The sequence below is a fragment of the Clupea harengus genome, unplaced genomic scaffold (genome assembly GCF_900700415.2).
Source record: "Clupea harengus unplaced genomic scaffold, Ch_v2.0.2, whole genome shotgun sequence".
Lineage (NCBI taxonomy): Eukaryota > Metazoa > Chordata > Actinopteri > Clupeiformes > Clupeidae > Clupea > Clupea harengus.
Genome location: NW_024880312.1, coordinates 1 through 25,000, shown reverse-complemented (window position 1 = coordinate 25,000; position 25,000 = coordinate 1). Strand labels below are relative to the sequence as shown.

The 25,000-nt window shown below is 40.5% G+C and overlaps 4 protein-coding genes across 5 annotated transcripts; 3 read left to right on the top strand and 1 right to left on the bottom strand.

Annotated features, from left to right (window-relative positions):
- Positions 1 to 1,841: 1,841 nt before the first annotated feature.
- Positions 1,842 to 3,295, bottom strand: LOC122131850. Its single transcript, XM_042706547.1, has 2 exons — positions 2,147 to 3,295; positions 1,842 to 2,011 (listed from the first exon to the last, which is right to left on the bottom strand). Exons 1-2 carry the CDS (start codon positions 3,185 to 3,187, stop codon positions 1,901 to 1,903), a joined length of 1,152 nt encoding a protein of 383 aa, XP_042562481.1. The 5' UTR covers positions 3,188 to 3,295; the 3' UTR covers positions 1,842 to 1,900.
- A 2,213-nt stretch (positions 3,296 to 5,508) lies between these two features.
- tmem187 (transmembrane protein 187) lies at positions 5,509 to 6,542 on the top strand. The gene has a single exon (XM_042706548.1). The coding sequence runs from the start codon at positions 5,636 to 5,638 to the stop codon at positions 6,395 to 6,397; it is 762 nt and encodes a 253-aa protein (XP_042562482.1). The 5' UTR covers positions 5,509 to 5,635; the 3' UTR covers positions 6,398 to 6,542.
- A 2,850-nt stretch (positions 6,543 to 9,392) lies between these two features.
- LOC122131849 (NADH dehydrogenase [ubiquinone] iron-sulfur protein 8, mitochondrial-like) lies at positions 9,393 to 14,227 on the top strand. The gene is made up of 8 exons (XM_042706546.1): positions 9,393 to 9,562; positions 11,823 to 11,880; positions 12,035 to 12,100; positions 12,336 to 12,425; positions 12,654 to 12,826; positions 13,092 to 13,220; positions 13,379 to 13,514; positions 13,579 to 14,227. Exons 1-7 carry the CDS (start codon positions 9,419 to 9,421, stop codon positions 13,508 to 13,510), a joined length of 792 nt encoding a protein of 263 aa, XP_042562480.1. The 5' UTR covers positions 9,393 to 9,418; the 3' UTR covers positions 13,511 to 13,514; positions 13,579 to 14,227.
- A 3,441-nt stretch (positions 14,228 to 17,668) lies between these two features.
- LOC122131848 (syntaxin-3-like) lies at positions 17,669 to 24,648 on the top strand. Of its 2 annotated transcripts, XM_042706545.1 has the most exons (11): positions 17,671 to 18,049; positions 19,364 to 19,435; positions 19,760 to 19,859; positions 20,132 to 20,206; positions 20,488 to 20,558; positions 20,661 to 20,769; positions 21,021 to 21,094; positions 21,195 to 21,329; positions 21,563 to 21,673; positions 22,373 to 22,462; positions 22,732 to 24,648. In XM_042706545.1, exons 1-10 carry the CDS (start codon positions 18,020 to 18,022, stop codon positions 22,448 to 22,450), a joined length of 855 nt encoding a protein of 284 aa, XP_042562479.1. In that variant the 5' UTR covers positions 17,671 to 18,019; the 3' UTR covers positions 22,451 to 22,462; positions 22,732 to 24,648. The 2 variants fall into 2 exon arrangements, with proteins under 2 accessions (XP_042562478.1, XP_042562479.1); XM_042706544.1 differs by lacking the exons at positions 22,373 to 22,462; positions 22,732 to 24,648 and having other exon boundaries at positions 17,669 to 18,049; positions 21,563 to 22,364.
- The last annotated feature ends 352 nt before the right edge of the window (positions 24,649 to 25,000 follow it).

Below are 25,000 nucleotides of genomic sequence, written 5' to 3'. Positions count from 1 at the left end.
GCTGCTTTCATATATACATATATGTACCATTTTTGGACAGTTTATACTGTACTGTATACACTTCCATATTTCCCATTTGATGAACAGTCAGGTTTCCCTAGATTATTCCACTTTTGTGAAGGAAGATGGAGGAAGTTCAGTGCTTTGACTTTCCCTTGGTCTTAGGAAGCAAGCGTTTCCATTTGGGCTTTGACTGAAAGACAGGAGAAACAGATAATGAAGCAGTGAGAGAGAATCAACAAGTGTCAGAGCAAATATAACAACAATATAGTAACTGAATAATCACCTTCCCAGCCACAGACCCCAGTGATTGTGATGACGTGTTGTCTTGGCTATCAGTTAAAGAGGAGTGAGAGTAGAACACAGAGCTGGGGAAGACAGAGGGTTGAGGAGAGGGGGAGCGGGCAGGCAGGGAGAACTGCGGGGGCGGTTGGAGGACAGCGGAGGGAAAGTTGTAGAATATAGAATTCGGCTTCTCTGCAAAGAAAGAGCGATGAGAATAACTTCACAGTGTTTAATTTGACCTGTGACATGACTGTTTTTGTCTCACATCATAGTCTCTCACCTGTCTTTCTTTTGCCTGGAGGCCGATGTTTTCTCTTTTTTCCCAGGCTGATTCGACTCTTCTGCATACTATTGTCCAGTAATTCCTTTGACTGATATAAGGAGCAACAGCACAAACAGTGGTCATGCAAATGATGTCATGTTCATGTTGCTCAACTGAACTCTACCATGTAACAACACAGGGTAGGACAGTTTCTTTTGATTTGCTGCAGTACTTTCTTCAACACAGAAGATAGTATATGCTCACAATGCATACTGTATTCTGTGTATTACTATAATTTTAATTACCACTACCTGTCCTCTGTAAATGTAGATGTGCTGTGAGGCACTACGAGGTCTGAGGCTAGATTTCTTATTTGTTCCTCACCTTTATGACAGAGAAGTCCAGAAATGGGATAGGTTTAGAGTTCTTCCAGTTTAAGGGCATGGGAACCATGTATTCCACATAGTCATAAATGTCCCCTGATTCATCTTGGGAACAGCTGGGATTGGTCCTAGTTTCTGGTGGGTTAGCCACCTCCTCTGGTGGCACAGCATAAATATATATATTGGATTCCACTCCTGGATCATCTTTGTGTCCTTCTATTACGTTTTGTTGTTTGGCAATATTTTCACAAGAATGGCCACTTCCAGAATAACTCTTTGGCCTTGAGCCATGATCCAAGTTGGCAGTCACTGACAGTTCATTGTCATCACAACTATGAAGACTGCTAGTCTGTGACTGGTCAGTTTCCAATTTCAGGGAGGGATACTCTTGAACTGGTAGGTATTTTGACCACTCCTCTCCTGTAAATATTTCCTCCATTAAGTCCATGGAACATAGATCCAACTTAAAATCACGGAAGGTAATGGCCCTGCCAAAGTAAAGACGAGCCATTGAGTTTCACTTCATCACTTGCAATGCTGCACAGGCCTAGACTGAAAACCTTTAGTTTGTTAAAAAAATCTTGCATGTTATTTGTCGAAACTTGATGGTGCAGATACACTATGTACATAGGTGCTGCTTGGTGATACAAATATTGTAGGCACTGAATGATGTCACAGTTATAACACAGCTCACAGCATTAAGATAGAATGACAACAATGCAAGCATGTAGGTCATAAGTTAGTGGGAGGGAGCTCTGGAGGAAGAGAGCACTTGGTATTTTAAGCCAAACCATCTGATATGCATGTATCTGATATGCATGTTTCACATGTCTCAACAAACAGCACTTCATGTCAACAATTATCTATTTTAAACCATCATTAAAAAAAACACTTTGTTTCAATATAGGCCTACAGCTGGTGGCCTGTAGGGTATATTAGTGAGTCATGGTGGTGCTCTTACAGATGTTTCTCACCTCTGTAAACATGTTTTATTCTCACTGGGCCCTTGCTCCTCATCGAAGGAGGTCAGACTGATCATGGCCTCTTCCACAGACTGAGGTTCTGGTTCCAAACAAAGAGGCTATTTCAACAGAGACTGAGTCAATTACTATTGTTTAAAATGATTAATAGAAATAGGGAAAAACGCTGCTGAATATGTGAATTTATTAATACAGTAATATTACTACATAAATGCGTCGTATTTACTGCTACTGACCTCCTTTTCTTGGCTACTTCCACTCCCCCGATTGCTCTCACGCTTCTCTCTCCACCTCTCCTTCAGTTTCCCAGTGATATTTCTCTGCCTGTCATCAGTGTTCTTCCACCTGTCTGACTCCTTCCCCAGAGAGGTGTTTGACCCTGCTGATCCTGTTGAACCCCTTTTTAATGAAGTGTCCTGGGCTGTAACATCGGCACTACATCTCCTGTGCACGTCCTCGCTGTACACTCCAGGAACTATGATCTTATTGTAATTTATAAGATACTTAAGTGGCTGTTCACCACTCTTAGAACATGATTTTACCAAGCCATGTTTTGTCTGGACTGAGGTATCCAAAGACCGCTGTACTTTCCTTACCCTGTAACCTGATGTTGTATTGTGAGTCTGCACTGAAGCACATGGGTCAAGCACCATCTCATCAGAGCTCTGACTGAGAGATTCAGCCATGCTGGACAGTGGTAGAACATCTTCATATGCTTCACTTTCTATGTTCTCTCCTGAAACTGGAATGAACTCTTTCCTTATTTCCTGTAAATGGATATTTCCCAAGACGGACTCATCAGTTCCTGAACTTTCCTTTGTTTCCAATGATATGTTAGAAATCTGAGTGTGGCACATGTCTTCATTGTGTGATGAATCCTCATGAAGTGACATGCTCTCCTGAATTTCAAGGGTAGATGTCCTTTCTTGTCTCTCTGATACAGTAACAGATGTTTCAAAGCTTGGCTTGGTCTTCTTACCATGCGGCTGCTCATCACTCTTGCCAGGTGGGAGTTCTTGATCTTCACTGTCCTGCTTGGGGCCTTCCACAGTATCCAGAGTATGTGGAAGGAGAAACAACTGTCTGCGTTCCCATTTGGGAATGAAATTAGGAGAGTACCTGAGATTCCCCTGTTTAGTAGCTGGTAGTTGAGCGTTAAAATTCCTGCTTGATACTTGCTGATCATTATCACCCCCACTAAGTGCATTTTCCACAGCCTGACTCTCCCCCAGGGAACTCAAATCAGAAAGTTCATCCTTCCTCAGTTTTTGAAGCATCGACCGCAGTAAAGAGGCATTTGACACTGCGGATGAATCCTCTAAGTTATGAACCTAAAATAAAAGGATTACAACAGTTATTAAAATCGTACTAATCTCTCAATAGTTCTGGTATACTGATATGTTTTGCAATCCAATACACCTAGCAACTAGCAAGTCTTTCAGTATTTATCCTTCGGTGTGTTATTGCCTCAGCTAACTTACCTTAGAGTTGTGTGTTTCCATGGTGGTTCTGTCTCACTCCTAAATCTCTCTCCAGCAACTGCTACTGTTCCTTGAAGCTGAGCTTTATTGTGGATGACCTGTACAGTATATACTCAGCATTCTTACCAACTACTACCATCTCTTACCAGAAGTTGCCAAAAGTGTCTCGTTAATTCGTGGCTTTCTCTTGCCCCAGGCAGTTTCACTCTGCCACCTGTTTGACAAGTGCGAAAGCGAGGGCTTGTAAAAACTGCAATAACCGGTTATTTTCGTTTTTGCCAGCATTACTCAAAGTATCTCAACAATCATGTCATTGTCATTGTTTCTTAAATACATTTAGCTTCCCAGTGTTTTACCATGGAGCCATACAATTTCATATTTGACCAAGGGAAAGATGAAAGCTTGCCAATTTGAAGTTAAGAGCTCAACCTCTATTATTTGACCTGCCACCCCCTTTTTTCAACCAGTACGGTCCGGCAGTAGTCCCCAAGTTCCACACAAGGCCAGTAAACAGCAGAATGTAGTAGAGATAAGACTTTATTTTTAACTGGCGTAACATTGTATTAAATTCATTAAAATACCAGATTGAGACGAACCAGGGACTATGAGTAGGCTACCAATAACCTACTAAGCATTGAGCAACCTATAGCACTAACACCATTAACCATTCCACAATATCACATACTCTCAGGCTAGCAAGATGCATTTGGGCTATAATATCACCATGAACACACATCAAGACATCTAATACATTTCCACACAATTCCAATTCAGGATCAGTATGCCAACACAGCAAACCAGTAATGCATAGCTGTCTTAAATGTTCAATACACTCTAAAATGCTCCCCAGAAACCACCCACAGTTTGCAGCACCACAGTTTGCAGAAGATGACCCCTCCCTTAATTTCCCACTTGCATACACGCCCCACATACTCGCTCTCACACACACACCAAATTTATGTAAACATGATTAAAATAATTGTCGACATTTCCGTCCTTCCAGCAGCCATTGAGACACTCCCGTGTGTCTCTGACCTCAGTTCATGGGCACCGGCGTCCCTAATGCCTAATGCCCACGAGAAAAAGAATGATAAAAAAAACACAGCGAGCGACCATTAGACAGAATGGTCATATTCACTTCAGATAACAAGAATAGTTCATAGCGTGGTTAACTGGCGTGAGATCTTGCATGTTTTACACACCTTGCATGTTTTACACATGCTCCGTAGCATCCTGTTAAATAGGCTAGTTAGGTGGGAATACACAAACCCGTTTCTTTATCGTTATGGAAAACTGAGTGTGAATGGAAATTTGTTCTATCCCATGTTGTTTTTACCTAATAATGGGATTCATATGTGAAAGAGGGAGAGAGACCCATCATACCTGGCAGTTACTGTGCTCGTTACTAACGTCAAACGAGAAAAACGCTTTCCCGTGTATAGACCGCATCCGAGTATTAAACGCAGGGCTGCAGAAATGTACCAAAATCAATGTAGAAACCGCAGTTAATAGTCGTGAAATTACAGCAAGGGCTCTGCTCATGTATATGAGCAAGTCTGTGTGTGTGTGTGTGTGTGTGTGTGTGTAGGCTATGTGTGTGATCCAGGCCCTTTTCGGGTAGTCTGGCCAGTTTGGATCATCTTTTTTGCCTAGGAAGGTTTTGACCCAGAAGTATCTAAGTGCCAGCCATGATACAAGTTGGTCAAATTCTCTAAATGCTTAGAAAAAGTGCTTAAATGCTTCCTTCTATAGGGTAAAGTGGAGCAACCTTTCAGAAAGGAAAGGAGATAATATGGCCCCACAATTCCTTGCGACAGCAACAACAACCGCTCAACGTAAACGCCTACTCACGTCAATAACATCCGCCTTCGCATAATTAGTAGCCTACTATAGGTGCAGTCTGACTCTCTTAGCACTGTGGCCGTTTTCGCCTTTAAAGTCCTTATGAATTCTAATTCACATATTTCCTTGACCTCATGACTTTTTCCATGTAGGTCAAGGAAAAGTTGTTGGGAAAAAAAGAAAGGATAGACTATCCCACCGCAATCCCAGTTGCATCTTGAACGGCGCTATGAATTGAATAGAAAAAGATATCAGCCAATGAAAGCGACGCTGTATGTCATATGACTTTGTGTCCGTGACTGAACCTTGCAAACTTGTTTCCGTCACTTTTAGACAAAACTTTTCTGATGCTATTTGCTGCGTCTGGATTAATTGCATAGGATTACATCAGAGTTGAAAACCATGGTGGGCATCGCACTTGTTCACGTGTTGATCCCATTTTGCCTATGCACCATTTTAGCCAACAGTGGATTATTTGACAATGTCCTGGTGGATCTGACCTATGATCACTACGCAGAGAAAATAGTTGAATGGCTACCTGCCTTTCTGGCTATGCCGTTTAACTGCTTGGTCAACTTGGGGTACATTATCATGGGCACTTTTTGGCTCCTTAAACGTATAGCTTCTCGCGACAGTAGGGAATGCTATTTTAAAGACGTGTTTGCCCTCATGGCCATTTTGTATGGACCAATACAATGGATTCGTCTTTCGTCTTTGTCACGAACACCAGCTATTCTGGACCAGTGGTTTACCCTACCGATTTTCGCGTGGGTACCGGTCTGGTGTCATTTCATAGAGCATGGTTGGAGTCCACGATATGTGCTGCTCGCCGAATCTGTTTCCATCCTTAGCTACACACTAGCCCTGTTTCACGACTTGGGGTTTGAGACGGCTTTGGCCTTTCATGTCGCTGGTGCTGTACTGACAGGCGTGAGGATACAAAGAAGTCACGGCGATGCAACTTCATTTCGCTACCTAGTGCTTGCAGTGTTGTCATGCAGCGGTTTCGTCGTGCTGAAACTTTGGGATTTCAGTCTGGCACAGTACTGGTTATTTCAAAATCTAACTGGACACTTTTGGTCAAAAATATGTGACATTCTGCAGTTCCATTTCAGCTTCTGCTTTCTCACCTGTCTTAATAAAAAAGACCAGAAAAGGACATAACTGAAACGGTTTGGGTTATCATGACACTGATGATTTACTAGATTTGAAACCCTATGGAAGAACCACTCAACCCAATTACAGCAGCAGTTTGTCAATTTTTTTTTATTTTGGACAAGCCATATTAAAGAAATATTTTCAGATTGTTCTTCCGTGTGAATTAATCATTATTTTACTTAATTCTTCTGTTATCGCTGCATGGTCCACATGATTACAACGATGAGAATAAGGGTTGCATGACATTATCACCCCGGATGACCTATGTGCCCAGACAAAGATTGTATTTAATTCCTCTTTCTAGCAGAAAACGTACTTTAATTCAGGCATAGTTGTTAGAACCTGAATGGCATAAAGCAAAAAAACAAGCTCTCCTTACTGATTTTTTGACACAATCTGATCATACATGCAAGCACACAGCTGTATCAATATCACATGTCTAGTCTTGCCATTCTTGTCAGTTCAGGCTCAGGTAGGCTCAACTTCCGATTAGTCCACAGCAGAGCAAACAGTGCCTGCCGAAAGTCTTGATTAGTGCAGTAAATGATGGGGTTCAAACCACAATCCAGGTAAGCCATCACAGATGATACTGTGCGGAGCCATTCTGGCGATGGGGACAGGTCCAACCTTCCAAGCAGTATCAACTGAGGGAAGATTAATTGTATGTGCTGTAGTCACTCACTACGGATGCATACCTCAATTCTAGCTTCCAACAAGAGAAGTTTCTTCAGCATCCTGACAAAGTGGAAACTTGCATATTTGTGCACATTTTATAATGTAAATATAGATTGTGTGTGGCTGAGCAGAGAATCATATAAATGCTATTTTGACTGTAACTAAACCTATTTTGAGTCAATGGTATGGGTGTCACAAACGAACTGTCAAACAGCAATGAATGGGGCTATTTAAAAATTATTATTTGTACAGTGTTTAAGATAGATGAACTGAGCTGAGCTGAGCTGAGCTGAGCTGATGGGCTGTTCTTTAAGACATACGGCATATTAACACCACATCCGTACTTGTTCGAATCTCAGTGTTAGTCTTACCTCAGAGACAGCAAAAGGGGTGTAGCAGAGCAGGTAAAAAACAACTAGCAGAGGTGCCACAGAAGAGAGATCCGCTGAGCTATTAAGAAAGAGTGAGAAAGAGGTATAGGAATAAAAGGTTACAAAGAGGATAAAGGATATCACTGTGAAAAAACTATGTAGCCTAGTGGTAGTAATCACACACTTGTTGCAATTTTTGCCATAACCAATGGAGGACAGAAGGGAGCACAACAACATCAGCAGAAAGGGGAGGAAGATGCAGATGGAGAATGCGCAGAGGATGTAGACGAGCATGTCAGAGTACACGCTCTCCCAAAAGACTGCACACAGCATCTCAGCAGAATCATACCTGTGACACAGCAATGCCATTTAGCCAAGTATTACAGCACTACAGCAGTAGGTACAAATTAATTGAATTCAGAACAACAAACAATTCAAGTAAGACTAATACTATAATAATGCTAATAAGAACTTGTGTGTTTTCTTTACATGAAGATAGGGAATAGGTGTTCATTTTAGTTTACTTTTATTAGTAACTAAGTCAAATGGTGCAAATGTCTGTAACTCCCTCACTTGATCCAGTCATAGACTACAGGCACAATCCCAAACACCACACCAAACACCCAGGAGATGAAACATGCAAGTGCCATGATGACAGACCAACAACTTCCTGTGGAGCCTATGCCCATGAGCCTTTGGACACAGAGAACAGCTGAGAGGTGGGGATAAGTCATGAGAACATGATTAAGCATCTATACTGAGAACAGCAAGTAAAGGCAAATTGAATCTGAGTTTTGAAAAAACAAATTTATAACAAACAATCATTTAAAGTAAAATGTAATTTAAATGTAATCTAAATGTAATTGGAACAAATGACTGACACAACAAATAAGGTGTTTCACCTATACTTCCAATGGATGAAGTCATGAAGGTGAACTTGAACAAACTGACCATCTCACACCATGGAGACATCTGGCCCCCTGTGAGCATGGCCAATAAGGAGCCAGAGATGATCACAACAGAGCAGCTGAGGTCAGAGAGAGTAAGACTGACCAGTGGGAGCCAGTGGACGCACTGGAAATTATATTTGCACTGAAATAGAAGGACCTTATGTTAGAGGGTAGTGCTGCTGGCGTGAAGACAGTGAGAGGAATGAACACAGTAATTCTTGCCCTTACCACAATTTTGACAATGAGAACCAAACTGTTTCCTAGAACACCTAGCAACATCTCAACAATGAGAACAGCCACAAGGAGTGATTTCTCTGCCCTGGACCATGGCCTGGACTCCTGTAGTACTGTAGTACTGTTTTCTGTAGCATTCACTGTTCAAATTGTGCATAAATTGACATTACAATTAACTGCATCAAAAATCCAATACATCAAAAATCTCATTGGCCACCAGTTCATATAATTCCCTCATTAATTAGACTTGCTGGTATTTTTGCTTCTTTAAGGAAATCAACATGATTAATGATCACTCAATACAATACAATTATTTGTTCATTATTTAAATGATTTAAACCAAGAAATTAAGGCTATACAACCCAGTGACTGATAATAATAACATAAGCTACAAACAACAGAAATAACCTTGTACCTACTGTTAGTGATAGAGGCGCTTGAAGTATAATCAGAGAGGATTGAGGGAGTATTCTGAAATCTTTAGTTGAATCCTGCACACCTTCTATGTCACTGCAACATCACCTAGGCTACATCATCTACTGCAATTAAAATGATGCTGCCTCACTGATTTTTAATTTGTAAAACCCACTGTAAGCACTTTGGAGTTGCAGAGAAAAAGGCATAACTAAGCTGGAGTGTTCACAGGAGGATAGAATGTTTTATTTGGGATATAATCATTTTTTTTGGTAATATAATAATGTTGCATAATATATTATTTTAGAGTATTTTAAGATATGTGGCAGTGTCCTTTTGTCTGGTGCCTGACTGGTGTAAACCATAGTATCCTCTCAAAGTCTATGCTTGCCAACATGTCGAAAGAGTCAAGTGGGCAAGTCGGACATTGTTCAAGTAAGCAATTTGTCGTCATATCCTGTACTCATAACGTGCACTTCCCGAATCGTCCGCTGTTCTGGTTAAGAAGGCCAAATAGCGACAACCCGGTGAGTTCAATTCATTTAGAATGTCTGAAACCACCACATAAGAGATGCCATGTAAGAATGTCGTTCTTTGTTGTTCTTACAACATTCCTAGAGCTTCTACTATTTTATTTAGTAAAACCATTGGTAGCATGCCAGTCATTGAAAGTCCTTGAGATTTTAGCTTAGCATAGCTGGCTAACGTTACCTGGCTAGCCACATAAGTTTAGACTCTGTCACATGCCAATTCAGCTAAAAGGTTTAGCAAAACACTAGGAAAATTATGACTTAGTGAATAAGGTGGGAATCCTTTACTAAACTCTGTGATGCATTCGTAGTATGAGAAGGTCAACGTCAGTTTGGTGTTTTTAACTGGTGATGTATCTAGTGTCCTTAAGTGACGTCGATTAACATAGCCAAGGTTAGCCAGCTAACCCGAGGAAGACAGTTGATTAGCCAGACACAGCTATTAAATATAATAGCTAGAGAATGTCGATTGGTGATATCTCGTTGTTTTTATAGTATTGTATTGTGCAAGGGAGAAGGACGTGTATGTGTGTTATTCACCCATAATGCTGTACGTGTGTGCCTGTCAGAATGGTTAATGCTTAATTCTGTGCTTAGAGGGCGATGTTTAAGTCTAGGCCCTATTTTTTTTAGATATTTTTGGGTCCAAATTTTTACTAGGGACTAAAACAATTGAAATTGGCCCTGTATTGAGTTAGAACGCAAAAAACAGCACCTGCAAAATGGCTATGCAATGGAATCCTACTGAGCAAGCAACCACGTCAAAGTAAACCACTTGTTTGTTTGTTATATGTAAGTGTATATGTGTATAAACTACTGGATGACCCACATTTCCCTCGGGATTAATAAAGTATCCATCTATCATCTATATGATGTGGAACGTTTAAACTTGGAAATGGATTAGGGTGCCACATTGTTTAAGTACTGTAGCATTGTATGGAAAAGGAATTTTGGACTAGCTTGGTGGAGGAGTTGAAATGTACTGAAACCAGCCTGGAGATGACTTTATAAGGGCACTGCTCCAGTGGTGTAAACAGGGTAGACATGGAATCCTCAAGAAGCGGTTCAACATGCACATGGGGCAACACAGCATAGGGATATCATTAGAAAGATGCAGAGTGGACGAGCACAGGTTGGTGACAGTTGGAAAGCAAGGGGTAAGGCTACATTGCCGGAGAGCAGACAGACGTTTACCAGCTTTTTTCGCAAGCAAGAAGAGGAAACTAGACGAGCAGCACCGGGTTCTAAGTCAAAGCAAAGGCAATGGATGAACTGACATAATGTTGAGAAGATTATCATCAGCTGGAGAGAATAGTTGGCTATGGATGCTAACCACATTAAATGAATTGTTGTAGCCACTTATGATGTCCTCCCAACTCTACAGAACCTCAGTGACAGGGTGGCTGAAGACAGAGGCTGTAAGTTGTGTATGGGTGTTGACTCATTGGAACATATTTCGTCTGGTTGTAAAACTAGCTTGGCCCAGGGTCGCTACAAGTGGAGACATAAAGAGGTTTTAAAGTCATTGGAGTATTTGTTGAGGATAAAAACGTTGAGGTTAACTCTTTGCCTGTTAATGACAGGGACAGTAGAATTGCTTTTGTATGTAAGGGACAGAAAAGTGGAAAACCAGGCATGTTCAAGCAGAACTGACAAAGTGTGGGATTGGAGATTACTGACTGATGTCGGAAGGTGACTTCAAGTTCCACAGTGTATTGTTGTGACTGCTATGAGACCAGTCATGCAGAACTGGTAGTGGAAGCGAGGGAATGAGGTTGGCAAGCACACATAAGACCAATGGAGAAAACCCAACCATAACACTTCTGTTGGATTTTGGTTTTCAAGGACGGCCCCTGAAAGGAGCTTTAAAGGAGTTGTCTGAGGCGGCTGAAAAGGCCAGCCAGTGGTTATGGCTGAAGTACTCACAGACTATTTGGGGACATGTGAATTACCTGTATTAAGTAAAGAAGCCTGTTGTTGCAAGATGTTTGGGTGCCTAGGGTGACCAGGGTTTGTAATCCTGGGGGGTTCTCCCACCCCCAACCCCTTACCTTACTCTAACCTGAGTTCATATACAATTCCTCCCCTTACCCTATCCTGGGTTCATACCCCCCACAAACCCTCCCACCCCCTTTGACTTTGTATCGATTAATGAAGAAAATGTGTAGCTAGCTGATCTATTTCTCTAAGAGAAGTTGCTGCTTTCTGTAAACATGTCCGCAAACATGCTTGACATTAACTTGTTTCTTTTTCTCAGCGTATTCCAGGCGTGATGTCTGCGACGTTACGTGTGCTGTACTCCGTGTCCAGGCCAGGTAAGTTAGGCACCATGCTAATGATTAAATATTACATGGAAAAGGAGAAAAATATTTTAGCAAATGTCTTGTTTGCATGAAACACCTTTGCATAGCACCACTGTTTAAAATGCCTTGTCCTCACTTCATTTTGTGAAACATCTTCTTTCCCTAGGCGCTTTTGCCCTCAGCCACAGTATAGTACGTCCCATTAGCCTCTCAGCTCAAAGGGAAGGATTCAGTAAGTATGCCTGTAAACAGTTTCCTGCACAGCATGAACCTGAAGCATCTGTTACTAATTATGGCACTCTTAATCTATACAGAAATACAGTGTATTCTTACGTTGAGAGCAAATTAACTCTCTTAGTAAAAAAATCACAGGAAATGTATATGAACTTTGATGTTTGTCACTCTGCTGTTTCAACAATGGCTTTCCATTCAGTTCCTTTCTATTTCTCTGTGTCTTTCTCTCTCAGAGTATGTCAATGCTCAGGAGGTCCCCACAGACATGAAGTCCATCACCGATCGTGCAGCTCAGACCCTACTGTGGACTGAGCTCTTCAGAGGTGAGACTTATCCACTGACTTCATGTAACTACACCAGACTGTATTTGTGTGTCAGAATCTCATCCCTTCATGGTTATCTGTCTTGTTCATCCTGGTCCTGCCATTAAATGGAGATATAGGTTTGAGGTTATGTTTTCATACTTCCTTTTCTTACAAGTTGTTACAGATGTGCATACATATTGTGATGTTTTTTTCTATTCAGACATGTCCTGTTTTCTTTCTCTGTAGGTTTGGGCATGACCATGAGCTACTTGTTCAGGGAGCCAGCTACGATAAACTACCCGTTTGAGAAGGGGCCCTTGTCCCCCCGCTTCCGTGGTGAGCATGCACTGCGTAGATACCCATCAGGAGAGGAGCGCTGCATTGCCTGCAAACTGTGTGAAGCCATCTGTCCAGCACAGGTAAACTGCAGCTTAATATCTGTGACCACCTGAATTGTATCACGTTTTTGTTGTTTTGTTAATGTTACATTGTGGTAGCTGTTGTGCAGTAAAATACTGTTTTAATAGTGGAGTAGGTTGTGTAGGTTTAGATGCATTCACACTCATAAATGACGACCCAAAACACTAGGGATAGATAGCTTCCCACTGACGACCCAAAACACTAGGGATGGATAGCTTCCCACTGACGACCCAGCTTGACACCTGAGTCTTCCTCCTCTCCCAGGCAATCACGATTGAGGCTGAGCCCCGTGCTGACGGCAGCAGGCGGACAACGCGCTATGACATAGACATGACCAAATGTATCTACTGTGGCTTCTGTCAGGAGGCCTGCCCTGTGGACGCCATTGTGGAGGTGAGACTTAACACAGCAGAGCACTGCAGCCATTAATGTCTGCTTCTTGTATTAGACATCGTAATTGGTACATTGGTAATGGGAATTCTTGTGAAATTAGGGAAACAAGGGAATTTCATGGGAATTTCATGCATATTTGTAATGTATATTTTTCTCAGGGACCCAACTTCGAGTTCTCCACAGAAACTCATGAGGAGCTGCTGTACAACAAGGAGAAACTGCTCAATAACGGAGACAAGTGGGAGGCCGAGATTGCTGCCAACATTCAGGCTGACTACCTCTACAGATAAACAGACACGCGTGTACACACACACACACACACACACACACACACACACACACACACACACACACACACACACACACACACACACACACATGCATACACACAAACGCACAGATTGATTTGATGCACACTGACTGACTACAAAGGGACGTTGACTGACAGTGACTCAAACCATTGCAGATTCATACATGTACACACATCCTCTATAATGGGCTCACTTAGACTCTCCCTGTGACTTGGCTCTACCATATTCTCTGACAGACCTGGACAAACACATACTTACACACAAGCACTTCTCATGGCTATCCTATAGAGGCAACCCAAAGTTGTGAACCACCCGCACCTTAACCTCACCCCATGTAAACACAGTCTGTTTCAGTAACAGCCTCTGACTCGACTTTAACGCAATTTGGTTGACTCTGGGTGGGTGTTTAATCTTTACAACAAGGTGTGCTCCTCAAGGGAGATGGGTGGATCATAACAGCAACTTATTCTTCACAGCAAGGCAGCCAATATCCCTCAACCTTCTCCCTATCTGTATCCACCCTACTACAGTGAGTAGGAGGTATCGGAAGTGTGTTATTCAGTTAATGCTTCATATGATTGCCTTCCTAATACATAAATAAAAATGTATGCGTTTGTCTGGAGAATTGTACAGAGATTAAATATTTGTGAACCTAAAGGAAATGATTAAATTAATGTTCTGTCCTAAGTTTTCAAACAGTCTGCTGTGTTTTCTTTTCAGCTCTGTAAACTTGTTTGAATCACACAATATTTGGTTACGGATGTTGTTCTATTGTGGATTTTTGTTACTTTCACCCTTCATATTAGTGACTCGATTATAATGTAAGAACTGAAAATGGGTCAGTCAGTATTGTTCATTGTTAATGTTGACTACCTTTCCCACACTACTTTGTTTGGAATCGGGGGTAAAGCAGGTTTTGAAGGGAGTTCAGCGCAGAAGATGATTTGATGAGTGAGTGTTTTGGGTTCAGAGCGGAGAAGATGATTTGATGAGTAAGTGTTTTGGATGGCGCTGGAGAAGTAAAGCGTTCTGAACTCGTCTGTCTCCATGAAATCATTGTGTACACCTCGTAATATCCCCTCGCAAGGATCTCAAGCGTTACACTAGCTAGGTAAACAAGATGAAGGATGGTGACAGCAGAGGATGGCTCAAACATTGAGTCTGTCACATGATCGATTAGGCAAATTAATGTTAAAAAAAGACATGGAATTATGACTAATTTAAAAATGTAATCGTGTTGGCTTACTAATGCTCCAGTTTCACCGAATTTACAAAAAAAGCAGCCGCTACATAAAAACACAATGAGAGCACTTATTGAAATAATCCTCTTTGTTGATGGCATTTTCTGTCTTGGGCTACTGTAGAAGAGAGAGCGATACACTTTTATTAATCCCGTGAGGGAAATTCAGATGTTATAGCAGCAAGGTAGTAGGAATCAAGTATATACATAAACATCAAAATAAATTAATACAAATTTGAATAAGAAAAGAAAATACAAATAAATAGATTAGATAGTACAACTCCACTGGCATAAATTACATAAAAGTTATGTTCAGTTGTGGAGTCTGATGGCTACTGGCACAAAGGACTGGCCGAGGCGCTTTGTGGTGTGCCGAGGAGGGATCAGTCTGTGGCTGAACGTGCTCCCCATCTGCTGTAGCTCGTCATAGAGGGGATGGGAGCATAGACAAGACATATATTTATATATATATATATACATGGATATGTCTATGGATGGGAGGGGTTCCTCAGGATAGCATTCATTCTAGGAAGCATTGATTACCTGCAGGTTCTGGAAGGAAGGAAGGACACTAGAATGTTGGTAACTAACATTTAAAATATTGTCAGTTTCATACATACTTAAGGTAAGACCAAGAGATATAATCATTATTTTTATGAGACTAAGCCCATCATTGTTATATGGTATTTTAATTGATACAAGATGTTTAAATTAGAATGTAGAAGATGTAGAATGTACTCCCCTTTGTATCAATGTCGGCGTGTATTTTCTGTTAACGATAAAGATTCACTCTGTAAATGCCCCTGAGTAGTGTGTGTTAGTGTCCTTGTGCGCCATTGCCCTGTGTGTTATGTCTGCGTAATAAGATCCCTACCCTCTTGCCATTCTGTATCAGCCTCTGAACGTGTGCCTGTGTTTAATAAATGGCAAAGTTAAAACAAAACAAAAGAAAATTCATTTTTCTCTGCTATGCTCACACAGCTTGTTTTGATGTGAGATGGAGGAATGCTAAAGACCACTTTTGTCAAACTACGAGTAACAAGAGAATTTGAAAAGAAATATGTTGTTGAGTATTTCGCATTTCGCACCATGTTGGTGATGCAGCTCTCATTAGTGAAATATCCTCAAGTTTATTGTTCAAAAGCCTTATCTGTGAGGAATTCACATAGCCTCCATCTGTCTCACCCTCCCAGCAACTGTTGGAGTGAAGGTGAAGGTGAAAGCCAAAGCCATTGTTTTCCACAGCAAGAAGAACCTGCAGGTAATCAATGCTTCCTGACTCATCAGAGCCTTTGAAGTCTTATTTTTGCTAAACCTAATGTGTATGCAGCATTGAACATACAGTATACAGGCAGTGGAAGACTTTTAAAATATTTAAATCAATATCAACTAATCAAAATAGTTCCTTTTGCATGTTGACAGTACTATGATATCTCTCTCCAACCTGGAATTTGTAGAAATGCCTTCTCTCGCACCCCCATATGTTTTTTAATGGACCCCAACCTGCCTCAAAGTATGAGCAGGAACTCGGAGTGAGTGCATCAACACACACACTTCATCATATCCCTCTTCACTTATAAAAGTTGCACTCTGAATCCTCCTTCACAGTAGAGTGTAGTACAGGCATACACCACACATGCACACACCTGCATGCAGACAGAATATTTTGGCCATAAACAACAGTATTTGTAGAGGTGGGGGAGAGCTTTGCTTCTACTTTATGGTTAAGGTTTAAAGAGCCTCCGTTTTCTTTTTTGGGGAAAGGGAAATTGAGGTTCTTACGTTTCCTCAATTGATCCACTACAATTTCTCAGATATTTCTTCCTCTATCTTGTCAGATCTCTTGCATCCATTGGTTGCAGGAGGAACTGTCCTACCGGATGAGGATGATGATTTCTACCCCGTGAAACCTTATGATCATTGTCAAACATGCCATCACCACCAGAATGTTTGTCTTTGCTATATTCAACAGTTTACAAAGTATTTTCTGTAAAAATTGGTTTTATAATGCCTATCATGCCTTGTGTTATGTAAACACCTGACCACTGACATTACAAAGCATTATTCACAAATGAACCATTATGAATTCAGTCTGATTTGCTGGTATAATATCTAAGGTAATAAAACATTTTTCCGTAAGAACTGTGGGTGTTGAAAATCAATCCAATCAGTCAATGTAAGCCAACTATTTAACATTGTTGGACAAGTTGAATCTGTACATGCCAAAGCCTAGATAAGCCACAGTAAATGGTTTGGCAGTTTATTCTTTAGATTCACATTTGTGTAATGTGTAAAGGTAAAGGTAACGGTGTCGTGTATAGTATGATAAATAAAATAAAAAAATCATGAAGGAGCAAGTTGATGAATATGCCAAAGTATGGCATTTTGTATAATTTATGTTTATTATAATTTACTATGAAAGTCATATTGCTTTATATATGAATATACCTTTGGATATATTAACTATATACATATATTTAAACCTATGCATAATGGTGTGTGTTGAATTTTGTTCACCCGACTTATTTTTGCACATGTAGAAATGATCTACAGTGTCATTCGTTTATCGTTTGCTTCTTTAGCGTGTTCAAAAAAATGTGTCTTGGATTTTCAAGTTTTCTTGAATTTGTCGTATTTTATGGACATGTGGTCTGAGCTTGGACCTTTGCTGGAATGTTTGCCAAGTGCTCACAAGTCTTAACCAAAACGATTTGAATGTAATAATGAGGAGGTGATGGTGAATGAACGGAGCTGGCGGAGAACTGCACACTTCACTTGCAGTGTGTATCCAAGATTTAGCGGGGCGGCTCAGGGCACCAGGAGCGCATCCACCTGTACGTGCAGACCTGGTTGCGATGCATAGAGCATGCGTGAAGTGTGCCAAGTTCTCTGTGACAGTGAAGCGCATGGGACGGGAGAAGACGGAGGCAGAGAGATTAGTCGTCCAACACACAACTGTTGACTTAATCCTCTTTGAGAGGATAGGCTTAGTAAACTACGATTCTGTGTAGGTGCAGCCATATTGCAGGACCTGTGCTGTGTAAAGCAGAGTTTTCAGAGAAACTTAAAAAAAAAAAACATTGATAGATTGTTGCTAATCATCCGCTCTACAAAAGGCGTTGGATGACCAGACCTCCCTGGAAAAAAATAGAGGGAATTAAAACATTCATAGGCCTCCGTGATTGCGTTAGCTAGGATAGCCAGTCATAACAAATTCTTTCTCAACAAGTGCCCAACAGGCCGTCAAAATGAAGGATCGATTGGAACAACTGAAAGAGGTAAGTTGCATCATTTTCATCAACACTTTGCTTGATGTCCTTAGATGTGTTTAAGTAGGCCTAGAGCTATTGTGACAGACTATTGAAGCTGTAGAGACTGGTGATAACGGTAGCCTTTTACGTCACTTTCACCTGTGTCAAAGTCGTTGGTAAGTGCCAGTCGGCCTATTATAAAATGATAGGGTTCACTTGCCAAGGCTTCATAAACGGGGGTATGAAGATGGCTGCATTCTTCAAGAACTAACTTGACCCCTGAGTTCACCAAAACACTTTGATTGGAGCTTATTATGGGCTACAACACTGAGGCCTTTGGTTATCACTCAACCACTTTTGGGTGGGCAGTTCAGGTTGAGCACTACAGTTGTAGGCTACACAGTCTAGCAGAAAAACGTTGTGGTTGGTGGTTGTGCTGTGAATTGGTGGTTACTGTCTCAATGTGCGCCTTGCGCCACTCTCACCAACGAGTTTCAAGGTATAGTGGATCGTGGTGAAATGGCAGTTTGTATCTGTACGGGTCTCACGTAGGTGACAGTGAAAATTAAGACACGCACATGCCTTGAGGTTATTTTGAAGTGAGCTGCGTGTCACGCCATCCTACTGCGTGACTACTTCCACTTCCCACACCAACGCAAGATTGCCCGTTGGACCAGAGATGGTCAAATCGCTCTCGGAGATATGGAGATAGGTCGAGGGAGGGGTTAACTGGGGGATTCCGGATGAGGGGGAAGGGTATGAGACAGGACTGATTACACTAAGATGAAAGGATTGTTCCTCTGTTTGTTTTAGTGCATATGGTCATATGTTGGCAGTATTTTTTTCTCAGAGTGTTGCTGTTGCCACGACCAGAGCCTTTAAATAATGACAAAAGAAAATGATTGATTATAGTTGGCATCTTTATGTTCGATAGCTCAATAGTTCGATAACATGCACACACAAACAGAAAATTCAGTGTATAATGCTACATATCCCTCTACCTGTGCCACATAGCAAAAATGATACCTTCCAGAACACGTATGTTTACTCATTATGTTGTTTTCATGGTATTAATCCATCAAGAAAGGTATTAACATTGCATCGAATCATATGATCAGAGTATGTAGGCTACTGAAGCACAAATGGAGAAGGTTCAGTTTCATTCTGTTTGAGGCTGATACGTCTGAGACATTGGTACTTGGGATGACATACGCTTTATACATACAGACAATACAATTGTTCTTTTTTTAGCAATTAATGTTAATGCTGATTAAAAGATTTCCAGCAATTTTCACTAAATTCATTGATGTACCTCCCATGCCCTTTTTTCTCTCTTCACAGAAATGTGAAGTGCCAGATGATGTCGAGATTCCTGTTGAGAAAGAGGCATTTATGGATGAGTTTTTTTCCCAGGTAACGCTTTCTGAAGGCTAGCGAATTCACACCACAGTTGAAATTATCTCTTGTGTACAAATAGAGTATAATACAGTACAGAGCACTCCACAAAGTTACAAATTCAAAAAATAACTTCTAAAACCATGCCAATGCTTTTGAATGAAATATTAAATATTACAACAGAATACATCTATGAAGGAATTGACTCACACTGACACACTATTTGAAATGATAAGCTGAACAATAGGTCATTATAGAAGCGTTCATTGTGTGTCAATGTCAGTTTCCAGCCACCATTTGACTTTATGTGTCTGTGTGCACGTGTTCATATTTTACCCTCAGGCTGAGGATATCCGCAACAGTATTGATAAGGTAGATGAGAATGTGACGGACATTAAGAAGCTGTACTCAGTCATCCTCTCCGCTCCTACATCTGACCAGAGTAAACATCATCATCATATCACTGCTATATCTCTCTATCTCTTTTTCTCTCTCTCTCTGTCAATCTCTCATGTTGCTCTCCCTGTCTTTCTATTTTCTATTTCATATACATTTCTATTCATTTTCTGTCTATGCTGTTTTCTGTTAGTCACCTTTTAAGTCCATTACGATTCCACTTCCTGCCATTACATTTAATCATCGTTCTCCCAAGTCCTCAAGGCCGTTACCTTGTCCCTGTCTCTTATGCCTCCTTTCTCCTTTCAACCTACACAGAGACACAAGATGACATTGAAGCCCGTACCAATGAGATCAAGAAGCTGGCCAACAATGCTCGCAATAAGCTGAAGAGTCAGTGTTGTTTCAAGTTGTAATTTACACAGCCTCATTGCTCATTATTACATTTGGTCTTTTTTAGATTTGTTTGGTCTTTTGTTTACCAAAGCCTTGTGTCAGGAACAGTGTGAATACTCTGATACTTGACTAATTACTTCTTATTCACAACTGATCTTGAATTGGCCTCAGTTCTATATATACTGTATCAACACTGTGCCATTACTCACTGTAGTCTTATTCAGTCTCTATCTGTCATCATGCCTGTAACGGTTGAGGTTTCTTGTTTACGTTGACAGGCATTGAGAGGAGTTTGGAGACAAACGCAGAGGACAGAGTGTCAGCTGACGTAAGGATAAAAAAGACTCAGGTATGGAGTGGAACCACATACCACCACATTTGAACGATGAACAGGGACAGATGAAATTGGTGTGCCTTAAGAGTCCCAGCACCTGCTCCTTCTGTTTTTCAGCATGCCATCCTGGCCAAAAAATTTGTGGAAGTGATGACAAGGTACAATGAGGCACAGATGGAATTCAGAGATAAAAGCAAAGGACGCATCGCCAGACAGCTTGAGATCAGTGAGTGCCCTCATCACACTCCTTTAGTGTTTTTTTTTACCTCCATTTGTTTCTGTGTGTGGTGTATTATCAAGTGGCTGTAGACTTGAAAAAGTTACAGATGTGTATCTGTGGCCAACAAAGCCTTAGTTCTGCATATGCAACCTGATTTTACCTTCATCTTCTATATTAGGAGTGTCTGTGTAGAGTGAATGTTTAAGTGTCTGGTGTGGTGTATGTGTGTGAATGCATCATACCTTTTCTTTTCGCAGCGGGCAAAGAAACCACAGATGACGAGTTAGAGGAGATGCTGGAGGGCGGTAATGCAGCTGTGTTCACAGCTGGGGTAGTTTCATTTATGTCAATATGTTTGCCTGTGTCTGTCTATCCATCGGTCTATCTATTTGTTTGTCTGCGTATAACTTGGTTGCTTGTTCCTATGGCAGATCATGGCTTCAAACATCTCAAAGGAGCAGATGGGTGAGATTGAAGCGCGACATAAAGACATCATGCGCCTGGAGAGCAGCATCAAGGAGCTGCATGACATGTTTGTGGACATTGCCATGATAGTGGAGAACCAGGTACCACAGATGTGGATCCCACTAGATAAATCTTGTCAAATAGCTATTGGATTCACTAGAATGTTTTAGACATCTAGTGCCGTGTTGGGTTGAGCTGCAAAATAAAACTATACAAAGCAGAAGAATAAGTACATCCGTACAGTGAAATTAACTTCTAGTTAAGTGCACACACACACTAACCAGTTTCACACTTAGACTATATGTGTGCCTTACTACAACTCTAACCCCACCAGGGTACCATGATTGATAGAATTGAAAGCAACATGGACCAGTCAGTGGGCTTTGTAGAAAGGGCTGTGGCAGATACCAAGAAAGCAGCAGCGTTTCGGCAGGCGGCCCGCAGGGTAAGTCTGAAAGAATTGGTATTTCCTGCCGTTTACTGTTTACATATGTCCCGTTTAACTATTATTCTCATGGTAGCTAAAGCGCAATGAATACATATCCTCTATTCTCAATGCAAGTCTCAAGTTTTTTACTCTCAGTATAATTCTTCAATGTGGCGTATCCAATATTACATCCAGGCAAAGATTACAGCCAAATGAATACATCTTAATTAATATAGTTAGAGATGCACCACTCCAGTGTAACCAATAAGGACCAATATATTTCACTGCTGATCAGCCACTGACACAGCAGATTGGAGACTACACCATTGGTGGAATGTAACAGTGTCTTACTCGTCTGACATTCTGCATTTGTATCTCTTTTGTGAACTCTGTCATAATTGTAAGGAAACACTTTGTATGCGAGTTTGCAAGTTTGACTTGAGAAATAAGTGCCATTAATTTCTACTTTTAAATGTTTTACCATGAAGTTAAGTGGACTTTCAGTTCTTAATCTGTTATTCATCTTGGAACTTTATAGTTCCACTCTTTCTTTTAACAATTCTCAGTCTCCACAGTGTTTCCTGTTCTGAGTTGTTTTTCTTTTCTTTTTTCAAATTCCTTTCTATTTTCTTTCTGTCCCTTTCTATCTTTCGCTTTGGCACCCTGTTCTTCTCTGGCTTTCTCCCTCTTGCTGTCCCTTACTCTTGCACACTTTAGAAGCAGATGATGATCATGGTGTGCTGCTCAATTGTTGCCATCCTTGTTGGTTCTTATCTGTACAGCTTTTTCAAATAGGATCACAACTAGGTAATATATTGTGTGCTAAGTGTTTGATAATAAAAATAGTTGTTTTTTCAACTGCCATTTCATTGCCAGTTGATTGCCTGGCACGTGTGTGTGTGTATGGTGTGTGTGTGTGTGTGTGTGTGTGTGTGTGTGTGTGTGTGTGTGTGTGTGTGTGTGTGTGTGTGTGTGTGTGTGTGTGTGTGTGTGTGTAGATTTATATATATTGTTTGTTGAGTGGCATGGATTTGACTGGAGGGGATTCCTATTCTTAAACAGTTTCTTTTTCACAGGTGAAAAGAAGCTGCCCCAACAAGTATTGTGGATTCACTGTCAAGTGACATCTAAAGGACCCATGCCACTCTCTATGCATTTACCTGTATTTCAATGCCTCTCCTCATCTCCCTGTCATAATTTGATCTCTCTCTCTTATTTGGGCCCTGTATTGATTCACTATGTTAAAATGCAGCCATAACAAAACATGCTAGGATATACGCACCAACTCCTATCTCACTGTTTTTCAGAAAAGTATGAATGAAAATGAATCTTATTTCTTGTAGGTTTGTTACTGTAATCATCCAAATGAGAAGAGAAAGACTATACAAAAACATACCTATACCCAAATTGAGGGAATGATTATAGTTTTCTTATACACCAGATTTTTATATATGTATAATAACACATTTTTGTGTCATATGCGCCAATCAGTAGGGGGCGATGTTACACCCACAACTTCTCACACCTCACAAACATAGTTATTACGTTTGTAGGAAGGTAAAAAAAATATTATGACATCAAATGTAATAAATCACAAATATAGTGAAATACCTGCTATGTCTGTTGTAAAAGTATGTTTATCAAAAATCATCACCATCTTGTGACCATATAATCTCTTTTTTTTAGAGTCTAATCTCTTTATTGCGTGCGTGTGTATGTATATATGTATGTACGTACGTACGTGTGTGTGTGTGTGTATCTGTGTCTCTGTGTGTGTGTGTGTGTGTGTGTGTGTGTGTATGTGTGTGTGTGTGTGAGAGAGAGATCCTCCTCACTGGATTTAAGGGTCTGGGTGGACTATTGTCTCACTTCATTGAGAGAAATGCACCTGGGTGGTTGGTGTCTGTGTTTAATGAAAAATGTTACATTGTTAGTTTTGGTTCTAATGTGTGGGAAGTTTTTCGAATTGAAACACCTTTTAAGAAAAGGCCCCCAAGGATTAACATAATACCAAATTGACCTGTCTTCCCTACTGTCTTTGCATTTTTTTAATTAGTATGACTGGAAAAGTTCTGATGTTTGTTTAGTGTGTTTCTCTGTGTAAGATTTATTTTCAAACCAAACAGGTCAATAACATCAGCAAGGACACTTACTTTTTGTATTTGATTGGAGGCAAAGCTGTTATTTTGTTTTGACAAAAAAAATTACAAAATATTTAAAAACTGACAATTACAATTGGCCCCTAGCTATAATCTGGAAATAGTGCACAGAACACTCAGTCAGCATACAAATTATATGATTTCTAAGGGGGATATTTTGAAGACATTTCATTACATTTTTGGCAACATATTTTTACAACTGATATAACAGGTAGAGTTTCATTATATTTGTGATTTAGGCCTATTAGGTGTGGCCTAATACAAAATGTTACCTCTCACAAATGTAATAACTTCCCGCAATCATAATATGCCTACTTACGTTTGTGGGATATTAGTTATGAGCCTAAATTTGTGGTATACAGTATACATTTGTGGGTGGAACAGGCAACGTTTCATTCAGCAATGATTCAGCATCAATTTGTAGATCTTTAAGCGTCTGATTGAACTCCTTTGCCTGTGTTGTTAAAGTTGTACACCAAATTTCAACGTTACATTTGTGTTTAAAATAATAAATGGCCTGTCTTAAATTATGTAGCTTTACCTTCCTGTTGACGATAATGTAGTTAAAATGAGGGCGTTGTAAATGTTTCTGCTTGTATTTGATGCTGACCTGAAAAAGTCTCTCAGTTCAAATCACAATGAAGAAGGTGGTCTAAGTAGTAGCCCTATATTGTCTTGTTGATGCTATTTCTCTATGCTGGAGACTTTGCTATTTTGGTTTAATGTAATTATACGAAGCTCCCCCTTTTACGACAACTTTTTTTGTGAAATGATCTGTCTATCACCTATTCTTAATCCACTTTCTATCAAATAAAAATGTCACTGGTTCAGTTAGATTCTATTCTCATTGGCCCATTTTTCAACGTAGGCGGGTCTTTGTAAGGGCCCCAGTGGTGTATTGTGACGAGTTGAAAATGGCGGCTCGTGGTTGACCACATTAACTTTAACCGATATTAGCTGACATACTGAAGAGATTTAAACGCCCAAGTTTCAGACTCCAAGGAAAAGTTACTGTCGGACTACAATACTACAATCACGGAGATAATCAGGGAACCATTTGGTGGCTATGAGGTTGGAAATTAGTCAGCTGGAACGGAGGAAAGTTCTTTAGAAATAATAGGATAGCTAGCTAGCTAATGTTAGCTGTCGAATTTTAAACTTAAATGTTCATTGCGTTTAAAAGATT

Excerpts from the sequence above, each read along its gene's own strand:
- LOC122131850 (XM_042706547.1), bottom strand. The coding sequence starts at position 3,187 with ATGCTTCAAAAACTGAGGAAGGATGAACTTTCTGATTTGAGTTCCCTG. Across the intron at positions 2,012-2,146 it reads GAAGTAGCCAAGAAAAGGAG|CCTCTTTGTTTGGAACCAGA; the intron begins GTCAGTAGCAGT and ends CTGTTGAAATAG.
- tmem187 (XM_042706548.1), top strand. The coding sequence starts at position 5,636 with ATGGTGGGCATCGCACTTGTTCACGTGTTGATCCCATTTTGCCTATGC.
- LOC122131849 (XM_042706546.1), top strand. The coding sequence starts at position 9,419 with ATGCTTGCCAACATGTCGAAAGAGTCAAGTGGGCAAGTCGGACATTGT. Across the intron at positions 9,563-11,822 it reads GGCCAAATAGCGACAACCCG|CGTATTCCAGGCGTGATGTC; the intron begins GTGAGTTCAATT and ends TCTTTTTCTCAG. Across the intron at positions 11,881-12,034 it reads GTACTCCGTGTCCAGGCCAG|GCGCTTTTGCCCTCAGCCAC; the intron begins GTAAGTTAGGCA and ends TTCTTTCCCTAG.
- LOC122131848 (XM_042706544.1), top strand. The coding sequence starts at position 18,020 with ATGAAGGATCGATTGGAACAACTGAAAGAG. Across the intron at positions 19,436-19,759 it reads TGGATGAGTTTTTTTCCCAG|GCTGAGGATATCCGCAACAG; the intron begins GTAACGCTTTCT and ends TTTTACCCTCAG. Across the intron at positions 21,095-21,194 it reads CAGCTGTGTTCACAGCTGGG|ATCATGGCTTCAAACATCTC; the intron begins GTAGTTTCATTT and ends TTCCTATGGCAG.